The following is a 21577-nucleotide window of genomic DNA, read 5'->3' on the forward strand; positions in this document are numbered from 1 at the left end:
GTGGGCCCAGCCTGGCACGGAGGCTATTTTCAAGGCCCTCAAGACCCTTCTTCGGGAAATTACAGGAAGGAGAATTCCCAGCCCAGTGTCTGCTGCCCTCCTATGTAGCGGCAAGGAAGGCGGGGAGGAGAGGGAAGCCGCTAATTTGTGGGGAAAGACAGTAACCATCTTGCTGCTACTGCTACTGCTACTGCTACTGGTGGTGGTGTGGTGGTGGTAGTGGTGGTGGTGATGGTGGGAATAAAAATGGTAAAAATGAGGATGATGGTACTGATAATGTAGTAGTAGTAGTAGTAGTAGTAGTAGTGGTGTTGGTGGTGGTGGTGGTGGTAGTCTGATAAAGTAGAAAGTAGTAGTAGTAGTAGTAGTAGTAGTAGTAGTCTGTCTGAGTGAGTAGTAGTAGTAGTAGGAGTAGTAGTAGTGGTTGTGGTGGTGGTAGTCTGATAAAGTGAAAAGCAGTAGTAGTAGTAGTAGTAGTAGTAGTAGTAGTAGTAGTAGTAGTAGTAGTAGTAGTAGTAGTAGTAGTAGTAGTAGTAGTAGTAGCAGTAACAGTAGTAGCATGAACAGCAACAAAGTCATCAGTTGTAGGTAGTAGTAGTAGTAGTAGTAGTAGTAGCAGCATCAACACCAGCAGCATGAACAGCAACAAAATCATCATTTGAGGTAGTAGTAGTAGTAGTAGTAGTAGTAGTAGTAGTAGTAGTAGTAGTAGTAGTAGTAGTAGTAGTGGTAATAGTTGTAGAAGAAGAAGAACGGTAATAGAAAGAGAATCAATCACAGCAACAACAACAACAACAACAACAGCAACAGCAGCAGCAGCAGCAGCAACAGCAGCAGCAGCAGCAGCAGCAGCAGCAGCAGCAGCAGCAGTACACCAAACAGTAGTTCATGACCCCAGCCTATAAGAACACTTCTAAACATAGCTCAGCCTTCGCCTTTAATTGCTTCATTTCCATCACGCTCAACGCAAACTCCCTCCCGTCTTGCTCCTCCTCCTCCCCTACACCCATCCACCCACCCACCCACACACACACACACACACACCACTGAAAAGACTCTCCGTGACCCTCCAAGCACAGGCCACCCAAGCCCACCCCCACTACCCCACCAACAGACTCCCATCCCCACCCCACCACTACCCACTTCCCAGCACCCCACAAGCTTTCTTGGAAAAGTCTGACTGCTTTTTTTTTCTTAATATTTTTACAACATCAAGGCGTTCGTGCACCGGTGGGTCATATTTTGTAGTGAAGACGTGGCTGGCGGTGGTGGCGGTGGTGGTGGTGGTGGTGGTGCGGCCAGATGGTATGTTAATGATGGTTATACATTCTCCTTTTATAATATGCTAACTGCACCTTGGTCTCCCTGGCCTGGGATGCGATCAAGGTGACGTGGTGACACAAGTGACAGATGTGTGTGTGTGTGTGTGTGTGTGTGTGTGTGTGTGTGTGTGTGTGTGTGTGTGTGTGTGTGTGTGTGTGTGTGTGTGTGTGTGTGTATTTACCTAGTTGTATTTACCTAGTTGTAGTTTTACAGGGCCTGGGCTTTATGCTCGTGTGGCCCCGTCTCCATATCTACACTTATCCAATCTTACTTTAAAAGTATGCAAACTCGTTGCAGACACTACTTCTTCATTTAAACTGTTCCACGTCTCAATACATCTCTGCGGGAAACTATATTTTTTAATATCTCTCAGACATCTTCCTTTTCTCAGCTTTTTACTATGCGATCTTGTGCTTCGGATGTCATATTCTTCTCTCAGGATCAGTTTCTCATTATCCACTTGGTCCATTCCGTTGATCAATTTATAAACTTGTATCAGGTCTCCTCTCTCCTTCTTTGTTCCAGGGTTGGTAGATCCATAGCCTTTAGTCTCTCCTCATATGTCATCCCTTCAAATTCTGGAACCATTCTTGTAGCCATTTTTTGTAGTCTCTCTAATTTCCTTATGTGTTTCTTTTTATGAGGGGTCCACACTGCTCCTGCATATTCCAATCTGGGTCTTATTATAGTACTTATCAATTTCTTCATCATTTCTTTGTCCATGTAGTGAAATGCTACTCCAATATTCCTTAGCAATTTATATGTTTCTCTAAAAATTCTATCAATATGGCTTACTTGTTGATTGTTTTCTTCCATCGTCACTCCTAAGTCCTTTTCCTTTTTAACTTTCTCCAGTGTGTGTGTGTTTGTGTGTATGTGTGTGTAATTCACATCCTCCTCCTCCTCCACGGCCGTCTGCTGGTCACCCAGCCAGTCTTTCCCATTACGGAGCGAGCTCAGAGCTCATAGACCGATCTTCGGGTAGGACTAAGATCACAACACACTCCACACACCGGGAAAGCGACGCCACAACCCTCGAGTTACATCCCGTACCTATTTACTGCTAGGTGAACAGGGGCCACACATTAAGAGGCTTGCCCATTTGCCTCGCCGCTTTCCGGGACTCGAACCCGGCCCTCTCGATTGTGAGTCGAGCGTGCTAACCACTATACTACGCGGTGTGTGTGTGTGTGTGTGTGTGTGTGTGTGTGTGTGTGTGTGTGTGTGTGTGTGTGTGTGTGTGTGTGTGTGTGTGTTTCATTGTTTGATCTGCTGCAGTCTCTACGAGACAGCCAGACGTTACCCTACGGAACGAGCTCAGAGCTCATTATTTCCGATCTTCGGATAGGCCTGAGACCAGGCACACACCACACACCGGGACAACAAGGTCACAACTCCTCGATTTACATCCCGTACCTACTCACTGCCAGGTGATCAGGGGCTACACGTGAAAGGAGACACACCCAAATATCTCCACCCGGCCGGGGAATTTAACCCCGGTCCTCTGGCTTGTGAAGCCAGCGCTCTAACCACTGAGCTACCGTGTGTGTGTGTGTGTGTGTGTGTGTGTGTGTGTGTGTGTGTGTGTGTGTGTGTGTGTGTGTGTGTGTGTGTGTGTGTGTGTACCGTGCAGTGTTGGTATATACACCGCTGCAATGGGAATGAATGTAAGTGCTCAGTCTTGTGTGTGTGTGTGTGTGTGTGTGTGTGTGTGTGTGTGTGTGTGTGTGTGTGTGTGTGTGTGTGTGTGTGTGTGTGTGTGTGTGTGTGTGTGTGTGTGTGTGTGTGTGTGTGTGTGTGCGAGCGCGCGCGTTGTCATTCTATTAGTAGCCTCGATGACGATGATGATGACGACGAGAAAATTAAAAGTAACTATCTCGCTTGGTTCTATATTTTTTTTCCTGCCTTTAATTTCAAGAGTGGTTTCAAGACATTTCCTTTCATCATTCTGAATATTCCTTCAAACACTTCTCTTTAGGGACTCACACCTTCTGTAAAGTTTTTCTTCTTTTCCTTTCTCTTTAGCAGCGTGATGTGTGCACCTAGACAGAACACGCCTCACATTAAAAGTTACCATTATTCTTTTATTCTTACTTTTATTACCGCTATTTTACTACAACTATTATTATTACTACTATCGTTCTGTTACTACAATGGCTAAGAAAGTTACAGATGAAGTATATTCTTTACGGAACGAGACTGAAGCTATTACATTTACATTCCATAGAGAAATGTAGGTTACGAGGGACGCTGATAGAAGTCTTGAAGTGGTACAGGGATTATGGCAAGGGTGACGTCAGCACCATTTCCAGGATCAGTAATCAGGATAGATCAAGAAATAATGGATTCAAGCTTTAAATATTTAGATTCAGTACAAAAATAAAGAAGGAATTGGTTCTCAAATAGAGTGGTAGATGAAAGAACAGACTCCATAATCAGGTTGTTAGCGTTGAGTCATTAGGGAGCTTGAAAAATGATTAGATAAATTCATGGGTCGTGATGATAGGTGGGAATAACTAGGCAAGGATTGCCACGTGGAGGTCCGATGGCTTCATCCAGCTCCCCTTCTTTTACCATGTCCTTTTTACAAACGCGATGATGACAACTATAATAGTTATACTAATAGTAATGATAATGATGATAATGATGATAATAATAATAATAATAATAATAATAATAATAATAATAATAATAATGAGGATAATGATAATGATGATGATTGTGATGCTAATAATAATAATGAAAATTATAATAATGAAAATGATAATAATAATAATAATGATAATAATAATAAATGATAATAGTAATAATAATAATAATAATAATAATAATAATAATAATAATAATAATAATAATAATAAGATAATAATAATAATAATAATAATAAGATATAATAATAATAATAATAATAATAATAATAATGATAATAATAACAATAATAATAATATTAAGAAGAAGAAGAAAAAGAAGAATATTAATAAAAACAATAATATTAATAATGGTAGCAATAAAATTAATAATAATAATAATAATAATAATAATAAATAATAATAATAACAAAATATTAATAATAATAATAATAATAATAATAATAATAATAATAATAATAATAATAATAATAACATTAGTAATAAATAATAACAATTATAATGCAAATAGTAAAAATTCTTCTTCCTGACTATTTTTCACAGCAATCTTCTTCTTTCTCCTCCTCCTCCTACTACTACTACTACTCCCCCTTCTTCCTCTTCCTCCTTCATGTCCTCCTCCTCCTCCTCCTCCTCCTCCTCCTCCTCCTCCTCCTCCTCCTCCTCCTCCTTCTCTTCCTCCTCTTCCTCCTTCATGTCCTCCTCCTCCTCCTCCTCCTCCTCCAACTCCTCCTCACCCTCCTCCTCCTCCTCCTGTCTCTCTTATCTGTAGTTACTAAACAGCCTTTATAATTCCTTTATAATCCTCCTCCTGCTCCTCCTCCTGCTCTTCCTCCTCCTCCTGCTACTTTCCCTCTTCCCCAAGGCGTCAGTGAATCTGGGTCCCTTGCTTTCAATAATCGTGAATAAATGGATGGTTTATGAACTTTATTTGCTTACTTTCCGCCGCTTCTCCCGACCGGCCTTCGCAGAACACCGCCATTAAACTCCAACGCGACCATTAATTTGCCGCGTCCGCCGCCCGGAGCCAACACCTCGCCTACCTGACTTATGGTTTTCCTCCCCGACACCAGCGGCTCACGGCACAAGATACATTACGTCTTTTTGTTCAAGCAAATATTGAAATCTACCACTGCTGATCATGTATTACTGCTCCTCCTTCTTCTCCTGCTATTCCTCCTCCTCTTTCTTCTTCTTCTCCTCTTCCTCCTCCTCCTCCTATTCCTGCTGTTGCTGGTAGAAGAATATATAGCTGTTATTATCACTGCTCTCTCTGTCTCGTCTCTGCTACTGTTGTTTCTCTTTTTCCTCCTCCTCCTCCTGCTCCTCTTGGTGTTCTCGTATGAGGTGCATGCTAAAAATTGTTCCTTGTTCCTTATTCCAATACACAAATGCAAACATTGTGTGTCTAATATATTCATACGTACAAGCTGCTGCCATCACTGCCTTCACAGCTTTCATTATAGTTATTTATACTCCAGCGTGGAGACTATTGTTATTACTGCTGCTGCTGCTGCTGCTGCTGCTGCTGCTGCTACCACCGCTACTACCGCCCCATCGCCATTACAGCTACCAGAAACTACCACCACCACTACAACCACCACATAACTACCTACATTGTATTTGTGGTTGTTATAGCAGCAGCAGCAGCAGCAGCTGCTGCTGCTGCTGCTGCTGCTGCTGCTGCTGTTGCTGTTGTTGTTGTTGTTGTTGTTGTAACTGAAGTAGAGTTAAAAAAAACACATTGCTTTATGATCATTTGATGCCAACACACACACACACACACACACACACACACACACACACACACACACACACACACACACACACACACACACACACACACACACACACACACACACACACACACCACAAAAATCCATACATGGCTTCTTACTTATGAGGAATTCCCCCGCCCCCTCCCCTCACCATTCCTACCCTCCCCTGGCTTTACCCCTTCCCCCCCTTCCCTCTTATCCCCTTCCCCCTTACCTCTTACCCCTTACCTTCACCTATCCCTTCCTCCTTTGCCACGGCCTTGCGAGGAGGAGCGGTGAGGGGCGGAGGGAGGTGACTGTGAGGGAGGGTGTCTGAGGCAAGTAAGCAAGGTGTACATGAGGCCTTGAACTGGCGGTATTTTTAAGTCAGGATTACCGACCTGGTTCCTGGCGAGTTGCTGGCGGAGGAAGGGCTACTAAGGACTGACTGTGTGTATAGGGGGTTGGGAAGAAGGACGTTCCATTGTGCTAGTGGTCTTTTGGGTTTTTGTAGATTGTAGTGCTGGTATTGGTGATGGTGGTGGTGATAGTTGGAGGAGGAAGCGTAGGAGAAGAATACAAAGGAAGGAACAGACAGCAACAGCCCTACTGAGCCTATCGAGGCTGTCTGTGTGCCTATGTTACCACTACAGATTCTACGAGTTAGAGGCTGAAGGACATCAGGGTTCAAGGAAGAAACAAAGAGGCCACAGGGAGAGAGAAAGTCAAAGATGTGACAGGAAAGATTGAAAGAGAAGTGACACTATCTAGTACAGCAACTAAAAAAAAAAAAAAGATATCTTATGTAGGCGCAAAGTACGTCATTTGAGGGGTTAATGCAAAGTGAAGGAGGAGGAGGAGGAGGAAGAGGTGGAGGAGGTAATAATAATGATTGTAGTAGTGGTTACAGTAGTGGTAATAGTGAAAGTAGTATAAGTAATATAAGTAGTAGTAGTAGTAGTAGTAGTAGTAGTAGTAGTAGTAGTAGTAGTAGTAGTAGTAGTAGTTGCTGATGTTGTTGTTGCTGTTGTTGTCGTTGCTGTTGTTGTTGTAATATCAGTAGGAGTAGTAGTTTATGTTGCTGTTGCTGTTACTATACAATAGTAGTAGTAGTAGTAGTAGTAGTACTAGTAGTTGTTGTTGTAGTAGTAGTAGTAGTAGTAGTAGTAGTAGTACTAGTAGTAGTAGTAGTACTAGTAGTAGTAGTAGTAGTAGTAGTAGTAGTAGTAGTAGTAGTAGTAGTAGTAGTAGTAGTAGTAGTAGTAGTAGTAGCAGCAGCGGTTTATATTGTTGCTACTGTTGTACTAGTAGTAGTAGTAGTAGTAGTAGTAGTAGTAGTAGTAGTAGTAATAGCAGTAGTAATAGTAGTAGCAGCAGTAGCAGTACCACCAGCAGCAGCAGCAACAGCTGTATTAGCAATATTTTCCTTTCCTTCTACAAAATCTACCTTTCTTCCCTTCAACTATTTTCACTCCTCATTTCTCTCTATCATTATCCTCACAACGGCTATCTTAACCTCCCTGTTCCCGATATTCATCCATTTATTTACACACACTCCTCATCAAACAGCTGGCATGTGTTACTCTCGTCCAATAATCATAAAATTCAGCTCGCTTGATTTGGCTCACTGTCACTGAGTGTGTGAACATGTCAAGGCTTTTAGGAGACTTTTTTTTTTTTAAGAGAATATACAAGTGTCGAATATGTTGCTTGCATTTCATTACTGACTGGACAAATATATCAACAAATGTAAAAGCTATACTTCCTCCTCTTCCTCTTCCTCCTCCTCCTCCACCTCCTCCTCCTCCTCCTCCACCACCTCCTCCTCCTCCTTCTCCTCCTCATTACTATCATTATCATCATCACATTTCTTGTCCTCCCCATCATAATAATCGCAATAATAACAATAATAATAATAAAGAAATAATAAAATAAAAAATAATAATAAAAATAATATTAATGATAAAGATAATAATAATAATAATAATAATAATAATAATAATAATATTAATAATAATAATATTAATAATAACACCAACAAGAACCACCACCACCACCACCACCGGTACCACCACCGCCGCCACCACTACAACACCAGCGCACCAGTGACTCCTCGCCTTGCCGCACCTACTTGTATCACCATCGAACCGTAACCAGGCAGGCTCGACACGGCCACCTTGTGTGTGTGTGTGTGTGTGTGTGTGTGTGTGTGTGTGTGTGTGTGTGTGTGTGTGTGGCTCGGTACAGGCCCCCTCACCTATCTCCTTAATAAAAACACAACTATAGTTATCTACCTGCCTGCTACTTAACACACACACACACACACACACACACACACACACACATCGCGTAGTGTAGTGGTTAGCATACTCGCCTCACAACCAAGAGGGCCTGAGTTTGAATCCCGGGTGGGGCGAGGCAAATGTGTGGCCCCTGTTCAGCTAGCAGTAAATAGGTACGGGATGTAACTCGAGGGGTTGTGGCCTCGCTTTCCCGGTGTGTGGAGTGTGTTGTGGTCTCAGTCCTACCCGAAGATCGGTCTATGAGCTCTGAGCTCGCTCCGTAATGTGGAAGGTTAACTGGGTGACTGTGGTGAATTACACACACACACACACACACACACACACACACACACACACACACACACACACACACACACACACACAGGTCAAGCACATACACAGGAGGAGGACGAAGACGAGGATTAGTAAAAGTAATAGAATTAGCAGTGATGGGAACAACAGCAGAAGTAGAAATAACAAAAAAAAAACATTAGTAGTAGCAGTAGTGGTAGTAGTAGTAGCAGCAGTAACAACAGTAGTAGTAGTAGTGGTGGTGGTGGTGGTAGTGGTGGTGCAGTGGTGGTGGTGGTGGTGGTGGTAGCAGTGGTGGTGGTGGTGGAGCGGTGACAGTGGTGGTGGTGGTGGTGGTGGGAGCAGGTGGCAGTGGTGGTGGTGGTGGTGGTGCTAGGTGGTGGTGGTGGTGGCGGTGGTGGTGGTGGTGGCGGTGGTGGTGGTGGTGGTGGCGGTGGTGGTGGTGGTGGTGGTGGTGGTGGTGGTGGCAGTGGCAGTGGTGGTGGTGGCAGCGGTGGTGGTGGTGGCAGCGGTGGCAGTGGTGGTGGTGGTGGTGGTGGTGTGCGTGGTGGTGGTGGTGGTGGTGGTGGTGGTGGCAGTGGCAGTGGTGGTGGTGGTGGCAGTGGTGGTGTGGTGGTGGTGGTGGTGGTGGTGGTGGTGGTGGTGGTGGTGGTGGTGGTGGTGGTGGTGGTGGTGGTGGTGGTGGTGGTGGTGGTGTGGTGGTGGCAGCAGCAGCAGCAGCAGCAGCGGCAGCAGCAGTGGCAGCAGCGGCAGCGGCAGCAGCAGCAGCAGCAGCAGCAGCAGCAGCAGCGGTGGTGGTGGTGGTGGTGGTGGTGGTGGTGGTAGTGGTGTCAGGTGTAGTAGTGGTAGGTGGTGGTAGGTAGTGTAGTGGTAGTAGTGGTAGTAGTAGTAGGTGGTGGTGGTGGTGGTGGTGGTGGTGGTGGTGGTGGTGGTGGTGGTGGTGGTGGTGGTGGTGGTGGTGGTGGTGGTGGTAAGAAAATAAGAACAAACAGTAAGTGGTACAATAAGTAATCAGGGGTACAGGTCACGTGACAGTCCCTGCATGAAACTTACCTCCTCATGTATTTCCATGTATCATCATAACAGCCTGACCACTCACTATTCCATTCATCTCGCTCTCTAATGCTTTACACACTCCTTCCTTCATCTTCTGTAAACATAACCTTATCAAGCATGAACTCGTAATTTCTTGTCCTATTCTCATTAATGATTATGAGAATTTCGTTGAAGCCACCCTTGTTATATCCCTATACCATGTAAAGACCTCCACCAGATCCCTCTTAATCTACGCTCCTCTAAGGAATGTAAATCTAAAAGCAATCTCCATCCGCAAGGAATATATTTTTCATCCCTTTTCATATTTAGTTATCATCCTTTGTACTGACTCTAAGAGACCGATATCTTTTCTGTGATATGAGGACTAAAACACCATACCACAGTCTAGGACAGGGGTTCTCAGCCTTTTCTCGTTAAGTACCACATGAGTTACAAGACCATATATCCGAACCCCAAGCAATCTGATATCGAACAGAATGTTAATTTAGTTAGTGACATTAACTCAGTATGCAATGGTACCGCAAAGGATATTATTAGATCATTCGTCCAAGTAGCCCGGGAATGTTACTTTAGTGACTGACACTAACTCAATTTGCATTGGTACTGCAAAAGATAGTTTTTATTTTTCATTTATATAAGTGGAGACAACTGGCCAAGGGCAACAAAAAAAAAAAAAGCCCACTTAGTTGTCAGTCCCCATAGAGGTCTGATAGAGTTAGCCAAAAGAAAAGGACAAATGTCTTATTAAAGAAAGTCAAGTCATAGGAAGGAGAGAGTTCCAGAGTTTACCAGACAAAGGTATAAATGATTGAAAGTACTTTGCATTATGGAGATGGACAGAATTGGGGTGAGAGGAATTGAACCATATAAGTACCCCCGGAAATCTTCTTGTGAACCCCTCAATGTTTGCGAACCCGAAGTTGAAAACCCCTGGTCTAGTAGATGCAAACTTGATAACGGCAAATATATATCTTTAACATTCTCTCTCTCTCTCTCTCTCTCAAGGTCGCTCTACTAGCGATCTTTTAGGTTTCCTTACTGAGTATTGGTCATCCTCTTTTAGAAATTTTGGTAAAATTTTTGTTGTTGCCTTAGACATATCAAAAGCTTTTGATAGAGTCTGGCAAAAAGTTTTGATTTCCAAACTATTTTCCTACGGTTTTTATCCTTCTCTCTGCAATTTCATCTCAGGTTTCCTTTCTGACCGTTCTGTTATTGTTCTATTGTTCCTCTCCTGAATTTATTAACAGTGGTGTTCCACAGGGTTCTGTCTCGTCATCCACTCTCTCCCTATTATTAATTAATGATCTAAACCAAAACCAGGAAGCAAACAATTCACACAAGGAAGCCACAGAACGCCTGACTTCTAATCTCTCTAAAATTTCTGACTGGGCAGAACAACCTTAGTATTGTTCAATACCTCAAAAACTCAATTCCTCCATCTATGGAGGAATTTCAGACAACTATCTCCTCTTCTTCAATGACACACAGCTGTCTCTATCTTCTATACTGAGCATCCATGGCCTGTCCTTTACTTATGATTTAAACTGGAAACTTCACATCTTATCTCTTGCTAAAACAGCTTCTATGAAGTTAGGCGTTCTAGGTCGTCCCCGTCAGTTTATCTCAGCCCACAACTGCTGTTAATTCTATACAGGGTTCTTTTCTTCCCATGTATGGAGTATTCTTCACATGTATGTGGAAGTTCCACTCACAACTCTTTTAGACAGGATGGAATCAAATGCTTTACGTCTTACCAACTCACCTCCTCTGACTGATTGTCTTCAGCCTCTTTCTCACCGCCGGAATGTTTCCTATCTTGCTATCTTCTATTACTATTTTCATGCCAACTGCTTTTCTTATCTTGCTAACTGCATGCCTCCCCTCCTCCCGCAGTCTCGTTGCACAAGGCTTTCATCTTTTCACCCCTATTCTGCCCACCTCCCTAATGCAAGAGTTAGTTAACAAGTACTCTCAATCATTCTCTGGTAAAGTCTGAAACTCCCTTCCTGTTTTTGTATTTCCACTTACTATGACTTGAACTTTTTCAAAGGAAGATTTTGAGACACTTATCGATGATTTCGATTAACGATTTAGACTGCTTTGAGACCAGCGCTTCACTGAGCCTTTCTTTAAATAGTTATTTTTTGTGTCCCTGGTCGTTGCCCCTCCTCTATAAAAGGAATCAGGACTTTTACTTTTGAAGCTTCTAATAGTGATAGTGGTAGTAGTCATAGCGATAGTATTATTATTATTATTAGTAGTAGTAGTAGTAGTAGTAGTAAGAGCAGTAGTAGTAAGAGCAGTAGTAGTAGTAGTAGTAGTAGTAGTGGTAGTAGTGGTAGTGGTAGTAGTAGTAGTGGTAGTGGTGGTAGAAATGGCAATGGCAATAGCAGTGGTGGAGTGGTGGTGCTTGGTTACTAGTAGTAGTGGCAGCAGTGGTGGTGGTGCGTGGTTACTAGTAGTAGTAGTAGTAGTGTGTAGTGGTGGTAGTGGTAGTAGTGGTAGTAGTGGTGGTGTGGTAGTGGTGGTGGTAGCAGTGGTAGTAGTAGTAGTAGTAGTAGTAGTAGTAGTAGTAGTAGTAGTAGTAGTAGTAGTAGTAGTAGTAGTAGTAGTAGTAGTAGCTGGAGTAGCATTAGTAGTAGTAGTAATAATAATCAATAGTAGTAATTGCAAAAGCAGAAGCAACAACAATATTAGCAGTAGCAGCAACAAGAAGTCAGACAAAAATAACATTCCCGTATCTGACAAACACCACAACGGGAAGAGAGTCACTCCTGTCGCAGCCGTCACCGTTCCCACCACGATCCCTTCATGTTAATTTTGATGGACGTTCTCCCCTCCGTAATATTATCCACCGCCTCTCCGCCCTCTCATCCGCCTGAAGTACCCCTCTCCTTTGAACTCCACTCAGTTGGACGCTAAAAACTCCTCTTTTAGCCTTTTGAACACGGAATATAACCGAGTCATTTTTGTCTACCCTTTTCCACATCATTTTCGTTTGTACTCTGCTTCCTGCCTCCACGTCCGTACGCATGTCCGACTCTGTTAACCTGAATAAAAAAAAGGGAGAAAACTGTGTGCTGCCCTCGACTTTCAATGCATGTGAATTGTGCTAACATGGTGTTGTACAGAGCGTTCGATTGGTGAGCACTCGCGGGATTGGCGAGGAGAAAAGAACTGTGCTGATAAATTAGAGTGCAGGAAGGTGATGTTTATTGGAATCATGTTATGAGTTTACATGAACAGGGAAAACATACGTAGATAAGGAAGAGGAGTAAGAGAAAGAGGAGGATGACGAAGGTAGGGCAGGAGAGATAATATGAGGAGAGTGAATAAAGGGGCAGATTTGTATGGTTTAAAAAGAAAAAAAGAGGAACGTTGAAGAAAGACAGGAGAAAAAGGTAAGAACGAAAAAGGAGAAAAGCAGATAAATAGAACAGAAGAAGGAAAGAGAAAGAAGACCAAGAAAAGGAAAAAAAATGGAGAAAGATATCGATGACTGAGCAGAGAGAAAGGGAAAAGAAAAGACGAGAAATACGAGTACATAGGAATATAATGAAGGCAAGTAGGACGAGGAAGAAAACAAGGACAGAGAGATAATAATAGGGTGAAAAAAGAAGAATTAGACAAAAAAAGAAGAAATATGAAAAAAATAAACGCGTCAACGGAAATAAAAAGAAGAGGGGAAAGAGTACGAGCAGAATAGAAAAAAATACATATACAAATAAGAGAAAAGGAGGAAAAAAACGCTGAGGGAAAAAAAAACGAGTACACCTGAGCTTGAGTGTATCAGTCTTACCTGGCCAGGAAGGGAAATGGGCCACGCTGTGTTTCCAATGCGCACACACACACACACACACACACACACACACACACACACACACACACACACACACACACACACACACACACACACACACACACACACACACAGAGAGAGAGAGAGAGAGAGAGAGTATTCTGACTTTCTATAATATTACGTCAACACACATAATTTTCACCATAAATCATTCTCTCTCTCTCTCTCTCTCTCTCTCTCTCTCTCTCTCTCTCTCTCTCTCTCTCTCATATATCATTCATCTCTTCCCATGCCATTATTTCGTTCTGTCATATATGCATTTCTTATGTCTTTCTTTTCTTTCCCTTTCTCTCGTATCTCTTCTCTCGTTTAATTAATCTCTCTCTCTCTCTCTCTCTCTCTCTCTCTCTCTCTCTCTCTCTCTCTCTCTCTCTCTCAAATTATTAACATTTCTCTCGCGGAAAAAAAATCAATTAGTTTAGAAAATTACGGGTTCTGTCATTATTCTTTTCATCTCTCTCTCTCTCTCTCTCTCTCTCTCTCTCTCTCTCTCTCTCTCTCTCTCTCTCTCTCTCTCTCTGTAATGTGTGCCAATATAAGGAAAAGTTGCACGTGTTGAACTTTGGTTTTATTTCTGAAGTGCTGTATAAATCATAGACACACACACACACACACACACACACACACACACACACACACACACACACACACACACACACACACACACACACACACACACACACACACACACACACACACACACACACACACACACACACACACACACACACACACACGCCCCGAGCATACAATCTTTCTTTTGTGTTTGAAATGAAAAATGGAGTTCATTCACTCACTCACCCACTCATTCACTCATTCATATATTCATTCATTGACCTCTCTCACTCTCTCACTCTCTCTCTCTCTCTCTCTCTCTCTCTCTCTCTCTCTCTCTCTCTCTCTCTCTCTAATTTTGTTTAGTAGATAGTTCTGATAACGCAAAATAAAGGCTAAATAAGAAAACATGTAGTAGTGGTAGTGGTAGTGGTGGTGGTGGTGGTGGTGGTGGTGGTGGTGGTGGTGGTGGTGGTGGTAGTAGTAGTAGCACAAAAAACTAATAACACTAATATCATCATTAGCCTCAATACTGTTTGATAACCTAACTAGTAACAAGAGCAATAGAAGGAACAGAAGAGTAGTTACAGCAGCAACAATAACACCAAATAAATCCAACAACAAATACTCCCAGTAGTAGTAGTAGTAGTAGTAGTAGTAGTAGTAGTAGTAGTAGTAGTAGTAGTAGTAGCACTGATTGAAGCAGCAGTAATAACAATAACAACAACAGCAGTACCAGGAATAGAATGGCATGAATAAGCGACCTAATAAGTAAATATATTAGCATTACACTCATTGCACACCCCTGCTTGCCACCTTCCCCCCCGACCCTCCAACCCGGACCAAGGGCACTGAACCCACGTGACAGGGACGCGCGGCCCGGAATAAAAGTATTAACTCGATCATCGCTTGTGAAAAAGAGGATTAATTCGCAAATGCTATCCGTTCTATATCGTAAACATGACGGCGATAAAATGATAAAGGAGCAAAAGCAGTGAGGATGATAAACGAGGTGAGAGAGAGAGAGAGAGAGAGAGAGAGAGAGAGAGAGAGAGAGAGAGAGAGAGAGAGAGAGAGAGAGAGAGAGAGAGAGAAGGAATGCCACTAAACTATGATAAATGTGAAAGGCAAAAAAAGAAAAAAGGCACAAGGAATCCCTGGCATGAATTGGTTGCTTTAGAGGAGGAGGAGGAGGAGGAGGAGGAGGAGGAGGAGGAGGAGGAGGAGCAATACACATTTCCAAGGTTGAGAGATCCGATAACGACGTATAAATGAACTCGAAAGGGAGAAAGAAATAGTAAAAAAGAAAACAAAACAACACAGTCTATTTAACGGCCTTGGAGAGAGAGAGAGAGAGAGAGAGAGAGAGAGAGAGAGAGAGAGAGAGAGAGAGAGAGAGAGAGAGAGAGTCTTCATTTTTGTAAGATTGCAATGAGGGAACAGAGGACGGTAAGAAAGAGAAGAGATAGGAGGACAGTGGAGGAGAGGGGAGGAGAGAGGAGAGGAAAAGTCAAGATTAGGGAGAGCGGAGGAGAGACCACACCACAATGAGAGGAAAGAGGGGAGGGGAAGGAGAGTGCTGGGAGGGAATGAAGGGAGGAAATGGAAGAGAGGGAAGAAGAGGAAGGAGGAGAAATGGGAGTGAGTCAGAATAATGATGGAGGGCATGCATAAATGTTGAAGAGGAGGAGGAGGAGGAGGAGGAGGAGGAGGAGGAGAAAGAAGAGAAAGAGAACAAGGAAAAACATAAGTAGCGATGACAAAGAACAAAGGAAAGGGGAAATTATCAATGATTTAAGAGGTAAAGGATTTAGAAAACCGAGGCAGAGGAAGAAAGGGAGGAGGAGGAGGAGGAGGAAAAGGAGGACGAGGAAGTTGTAAGATAAAAAATGGAAGGGTGGATGGGTGGAAGGAGCTGAAGGAAGGGGATGGCAAAATGACCTCAAGTGTTGGGGGGTGAAGCAGCAAGGGAGGAGGAAAGTGGTGGGGGAAAAGGGAGGAGTGAAAGTTCATATAGGCAAAGAGGGTTTTTGTTGTCGATGGTTGATGAGTGGGAAAAAATTTAATAAGGTTAGTGGTCCTGTCTCTCTCTCTCTCTCTCTCTCTCTCTCTCTCTCTCTCTCTCTCTCTCTCTCTCTCTCTCACACACACACACACACACACAGCCAGGAAATTATCGACCTTTTATCCTGACAGTTGCATATAAATTAGTGAAAATCATCGTTCGGGACAATTTAATTAAACATATACGCAAATTACCCCGTGGTTCCTGCACTGAGTGTTCGTGCTTCACTAACTTACTGGACTTTTCTTGTTGCTGCATTTTTTAAGAGTTTGACATCATCTCGATACGTGTCAACTATCTACATTTACAAAAGTCCTGTAAAAAAACACCCATTAAAAACACATTTTCCTAGAGTGTGAGCTGAAGACTATTGTTCGATGAATCTGGAAACACAACACGCCACGCACCCTGAGCGCAGCCCTGGCTAGACTTCAAAGTCAGTATCGGCTTTCGTGGTGCACGTGGATCAATTTTTATTGTGCTTACCTACCAGCTGCGAGACGTTCTAGTGAAGCTATTTCAATCAGTACTCATCTCTGTCTCCTTAAGGAGACAGTAGCGGCCTCTCCAGCAGTAATTGCTGTCCTTGACCTATTTGTCTCCCCCTTCGTCTTGCTGATTCAATCCCGTTTAGAATCGTCCAGCAATAAGAGAGCCACAATGATGAGGAGAGCGCAGTGGTCCACCTTGATGTGGTACGTGTGAAGGACTGACGGGTTGACATCACGCCGTCACCTCTTGATGGACCTCATCTCCGAAGCTGACAGCCAGGAAGTTTGTGACTTCACCGATGGCCACGGCGGTAACAGTGACGGGTTGGGGTGAACCGGGCCATGCACAGCAGGACCGATGAGCAGCTCCATACGTTTCGTGTGACTGACTGAGTGTAAACCGTGGCGTTCCCGAAGGTTTAGTGTTAGACCCTGTTTTGTTCCTGGTACTCGTGTGATATCGGCATTGGTCTCGTTTGCAATGTGTCAGAATTAGCTGATGGAAATTGCCGATAAAGAAATTATAAAGTAGGGCAAATAATCGTTGCAGTGAAATTTAGTTCGACTAATTTGATGGAGCAACGAATGGTAGATGAAACTTAAAATTGCGATGGACGCAAGACATTCTATATCCAAACCAACAATAGCAACGTTCAGTATTTAAAAAACCGCAGGTCGCTTTCCATGCACACGGCGAGTAGGAAAATTGTCCTTATTGGCCTTGGAATACTAATATCAAGCGATCTAAAGACCACAAATTAAAACTGCCAACAAACTGACTGTGAGTACCTTTCAAAACAAACACGGATTAAAACATAAAAATGTACACCTCTTGTTCAGTCCATCGTGGATGTTGCACAGTTTTAGTTCCCACATTACGAAAAAGGTGTTGAAAAGATGCAAACAACACAACATACAACTAAAATGATACTCCGGCTAAGAAAAATTCCCATGAAAGAAGACTCAATGGACTAAATGTATTCTCAGCTTTTAAGGAATACAAGGAGGTTTGACCTAATCCTTTAGAATACTACTGGAACGGATGGTCGACCAGAAGCCACAGACTCATGATAACTGATACAAGATTCACGTCACACAAAGCCAAACAATTCTTCAACAGAGTTGTAACATTTGGAACTCTTTGAATTCTAACATCCTCGATAGTACAAACCTCCAAAAACAGAATAAACAAGTTTTCTACTCAAATCTACACATATTCTCTCCTTTCGTCTCAAATCGTAATCAAGATTTCGATTTGGGTTTACTGACTGAATTAACTTCACTAAAATAGTTTGTGGTTCTCGATCAGCGGAGAGAAGCAGCAACACTGACATATCTTCTTTCATTACAAAACACCGATACAGTTCCTCGTGACAGTCGTTGGAGGAAGCGGCAGGTGGGGAGGAACCTTCACCCGTGCTGTCCCTCTATTCTCATAATAATCGAGTGTAGTCCCCGTTAAACACCGGATATACTATTTATTTGTTCTTCCTTTGTAACTCTTTATGCTGCTCCTTGTCTTCATCCTCCTCTTTGTGATATTTGCCCTTATTTTCACCTTTATCCATATGCTTATCGTTGCTATCTTCCTCTTCCTCCTTGTTTTCGTTCACCTCTTTGTCATTGTCGTTCACATCTTCACCTTTATCCTACTCCTCCTCCTCCTCCTCCTCCTCCTCGAGCGTGGTGTGTTTGAGGGACATTAACTTTTCAGAATCCAATGAGGTCACGTGACGTATGAATGCGCAGAAACTCAACGCCAGTAATCTAAGTCTTGTTAAGCAGATGGTCAAATGGATGCAGTTAGGTCCTCTCTCTCTCTCTCTCTCTCTCTCTCTCTCTCTCTCTCTCTCTCTCTCTCTCTGAATGGCACACTATTATTTTTATGGTTATAATAATTGCAGGGCAGTAGCCAATTAAGATTTTTACAATTTAATCGTACTCGTGTAGCCATAGAGTCAGCCCACCTGAATGCCCAATATATAAATTCTCTCTCTCTCTCTCTCTCTCTCTCTCTCTCTCTCTCTCTCTCTCTCTCTCCTTTCTTTTCATTTTCTCTAGTTTTCTTGTTTTTTTTTCTTTATTTCTTTGTCTTTAAGTATATCTCACACAAATCTTGGGTTATTCGTTTTTTTTCTCTTGTCTTTTATGTGCTCGTTTTCAAAATGTCATGCCCTTCTGTCCTTTCTTTTTATTCCACACACACACACACACACACACACACACACACACACACACACACACACACACACACACACACTCTCACTCTCTCTCTCTCTCTCCAAAACTCTTTTCTCATTTCACCTGTTATTAATACCTCCTTCCTTTTTCCTCAATATTACCTTCCTCACTCCTACCTTTCCAATTTACTTTCCTCTATATTATCCCTCCCTTCTCTTCCCTCTCCCTCCGTTACTTCACCACTATATTATCTATTCCTTCCTCTTCCTCCTCCCCCCACACCCCCTTACGCTACCTTTCCACTACATTATCCCTCCCACACCTCCCTCCCTCCCTTCCGTCACCCTTCATTACCTTTGTCGTCCTCGGAGGAGATGGACGAGGCAGCGACAACCATCATCATCATCAACACTCCGGCGGCCACTGGGAGGCAGCCCGGCATGGTTAGAGCGAACTCACTCACTCACTCCATCTCGCTCCGTCTGGGTCACTTGCGAGGGTCTGGCCGCCTCAGATCACGCCAGCCAGTCAGTCAGTCAGCCGAGAGTCAATTCCAGTAGCGTTAGTTCAGTCGGATTGATCACAGGTAACGAATGACCAGGTAAACGTAAGTCACCTGGTGGTTTGGCTGGACAGGTAGGTCACCAGGGGCACGGGTGGGGGGTGAAGGTCAGTTCCGCGCAGCACCGTGTTATATACCTGTTCTGTTCCACCTTGTCAGGAGCTAATACAGCCTTTGGTTCCTATTATTACTATTATTACTACAAGTATTACTATTACTGTTATTATTATTATTATTATTATTATTATTATTATTATTATTACAACACATGTGGTGGGTTCATTATACAATAGTCCAGTTTCTTTACTTTTCTCTTTTTTATCTATTTTCTTCACCTCCGCGTTTCTTTTTTTCTTTTTTGCCTCCGTCAGTTGTTTAGCGTCGTAACGTCCCCTAACGAGGCTTCTTATGCTTCACGCGGACACCACAAATCACGACTACCGCAGGCCCCACACGCACACATACACATACCTACTCACACACACACGAACACGCGGCCATGACAATGCTGAGGGCAGGGAGTAGGGAAAGAATGGACTAGGGGTCACAGCGCCGTCACTCGTCACCAAGTCAGCCCGAGCGTGTTGGTGTCTTTACGGCTCCACGCGTCACACTCAACGTCACGCCACCAACGTCACCAAGTAAATCACAAAGCTAATCCTCATGCAGGTGACTGGAATGTAGCACCGCCTCCTTGTTGCTCCCGTCCTCCTCTTCCTCTTCTTCTACCTCCTCCTCCTCCTCCTCTTCCTCCACCTCCTCCTCTTGTCTTAGGTGAGCCACGTGAAGCGTCACACAGACACACGGACGAGTAGCGGAGGTATCACTAGCCAATCACAGGCCGCCATTTGTCTTGCTCGCCTCTAATTGGTTAAGCTGGTAACAACACACACAAACTTAATCACACGAGAATTTCACTGTTACTGCGGCATTTTTATATTTTTTGTCTGTCTATCTCTCTTTCTCTTTTCTCTTCTCTCTTATTTTTTCTCTTAGTCCTTCTCATCCTTAACATTTACATCTTTCCAAACTTCTCATTTTTCTTCCTTCCTTCGCGTCCGTCTCTCACATACAGGCAGGTGGTTGCCCGGTTCGTGTCGGTCAGCGAAGCAAAGTTTCCTTGTCTGGCGCAGGTTTCAATTCTCAAAAATAAATAAATAAATAAATAAATAAAAAATAGAAAAAAAATAATGTAAAAAAATTTGGGGCAAATCTTCTCGCCTCCACAGGATTACGAAATTTGGATATTTTGGGTGGAAAATTTCATATACATGAAATCTACGTCCGTCGTGGATTGTACGTGTGTGTATGTGTGTGTGTGTGTGTGTGTGTGTGTGTGTGTGTGTGTGTGTGTGTGTGTGTGTGTAGTAAAAGTCGTCGCCGTTGTGGATCTTACTGTGAATTATATATTTTTTTCATTTCCTTTTCATGTGTTTTTTTTTTCCTTTTTTTCTTTTTCTGAGTTAGCGCGGCAAATTCTGGCACGAGGCAGGACAGGTGTATCCTCGGCGGGACGTGGCGCCGGTACCTGGGGACAACTTAAGCGACTCTCGTTTCCTTCTTTCGTTTCCTTTTCTCCTTACTTCTTCTGCGTCAGGGAGTGCAGCAGTGGTGGAGGTGGTAGTGGTATTGGTAGTGGTGGTGGTGGATCACAGCGGGTGCGGTGGTGGTGGCAGTCGATGATAACAGCTGACTGGCAGACCGCACTGACCGGCCGGCATGACTGACCGAATGACTGACTGACTGACTGACTGGCTGGCTGACTGGCTGGTTGACGATATTATTATTCTACGGCTGTCACTGCAGTAAACTTAAGCCTTGACTGATAGATAGTTCACTTCGAGACAAGTTACAAATAGTAATCGAGTACTGTCAATGGGATCACAAACGTGTAGGAAAAATAATTAAGTCCGGGGAAGCGACACTGCGACTCGGCAAAAATAAACTTCACCAGAGCGAGCGACGAAGCGCCGGCCAGATTGGGTGACTGGAGTGCGGGAGGGCGTTGTTACCCCTCCCGCGGCTCAGAGCACACTGGTGGAGCTGGCCGAGCTGCTCGAGTATCCCATGCAGTGAGTACCAGCCACGACACTCCCCGACCGCCCCGCCGCCCGCCCGCCCGTCCGAGAGACCGACAGACCGTGCGCCCCGCCCCGCCCCACCAGCACCGACCCTGCCCACCGCCCGCCCACGTATGGAGAGAGAGAGAGAGAGAGAGAGAGAGAGAGGATGTGTGTAGTGTCAATTTATCAAGCAGCACCCTGAGGAATTGACAGGGTTGCCAACTATCTATCTTCGCTATCTGTCCAAGCAATCTATCGGCATCACACGCTCGCTCCTCACACCAATACCACCAGACACACACACACACACACACACACACACACACACACACACACACACACACACACACACACACATCAAAAATTCATTTAATGTTCTCGTCTTTCTATCGCTCTTCTTATTTCTTTACCTCTCTCCCT

At 43.7% G+C, this 21577-nt stretch overlaps 1 protein-coding gene across 2 annotated transcripts in view; it reads right to left on the reverse strand.

The window, feature by feature from the left end:
• LOC123514035 overlaps positions 1-21131 on the reverse strand; it is a 362471-nt gene extending 341340 nt beyond the window's left edge. For both annotated transcript variants that reach the window (XM_045271614.1, XM_045271613.1), the window contains exon 1: positions 18887-21131. In XM_045271614.1, coding sequence (XP_045127549.1) covers positions 18887-18974 — 88 coding nt within the window. In that variant the 5' untranslated portion in view covers positions 18975-21131. The remainder of the gene's footprint in view (positions 1-18886) is intronic.
• Between the last annotated feature and the right edge of the window lie 446 nt (positions 21132-21577).

The sequence above is a fragment of the Portunus trituberculatus genome, chromosome 37 (assembly GCF_017591435.1).
Source record: "Portunus trituberculatus isolate SZX2019 chromosome 37, ASM1759143v1, whole genome shotgun sequence".
In the NCBI taxonomy this organism is placed as follows: domain Eukaryota; kingdom Metazoa; phylum Arthropoda; class Malacostraca; order Decapoda; family Portunidae; genus Portunus; species Portunus trituberculatus.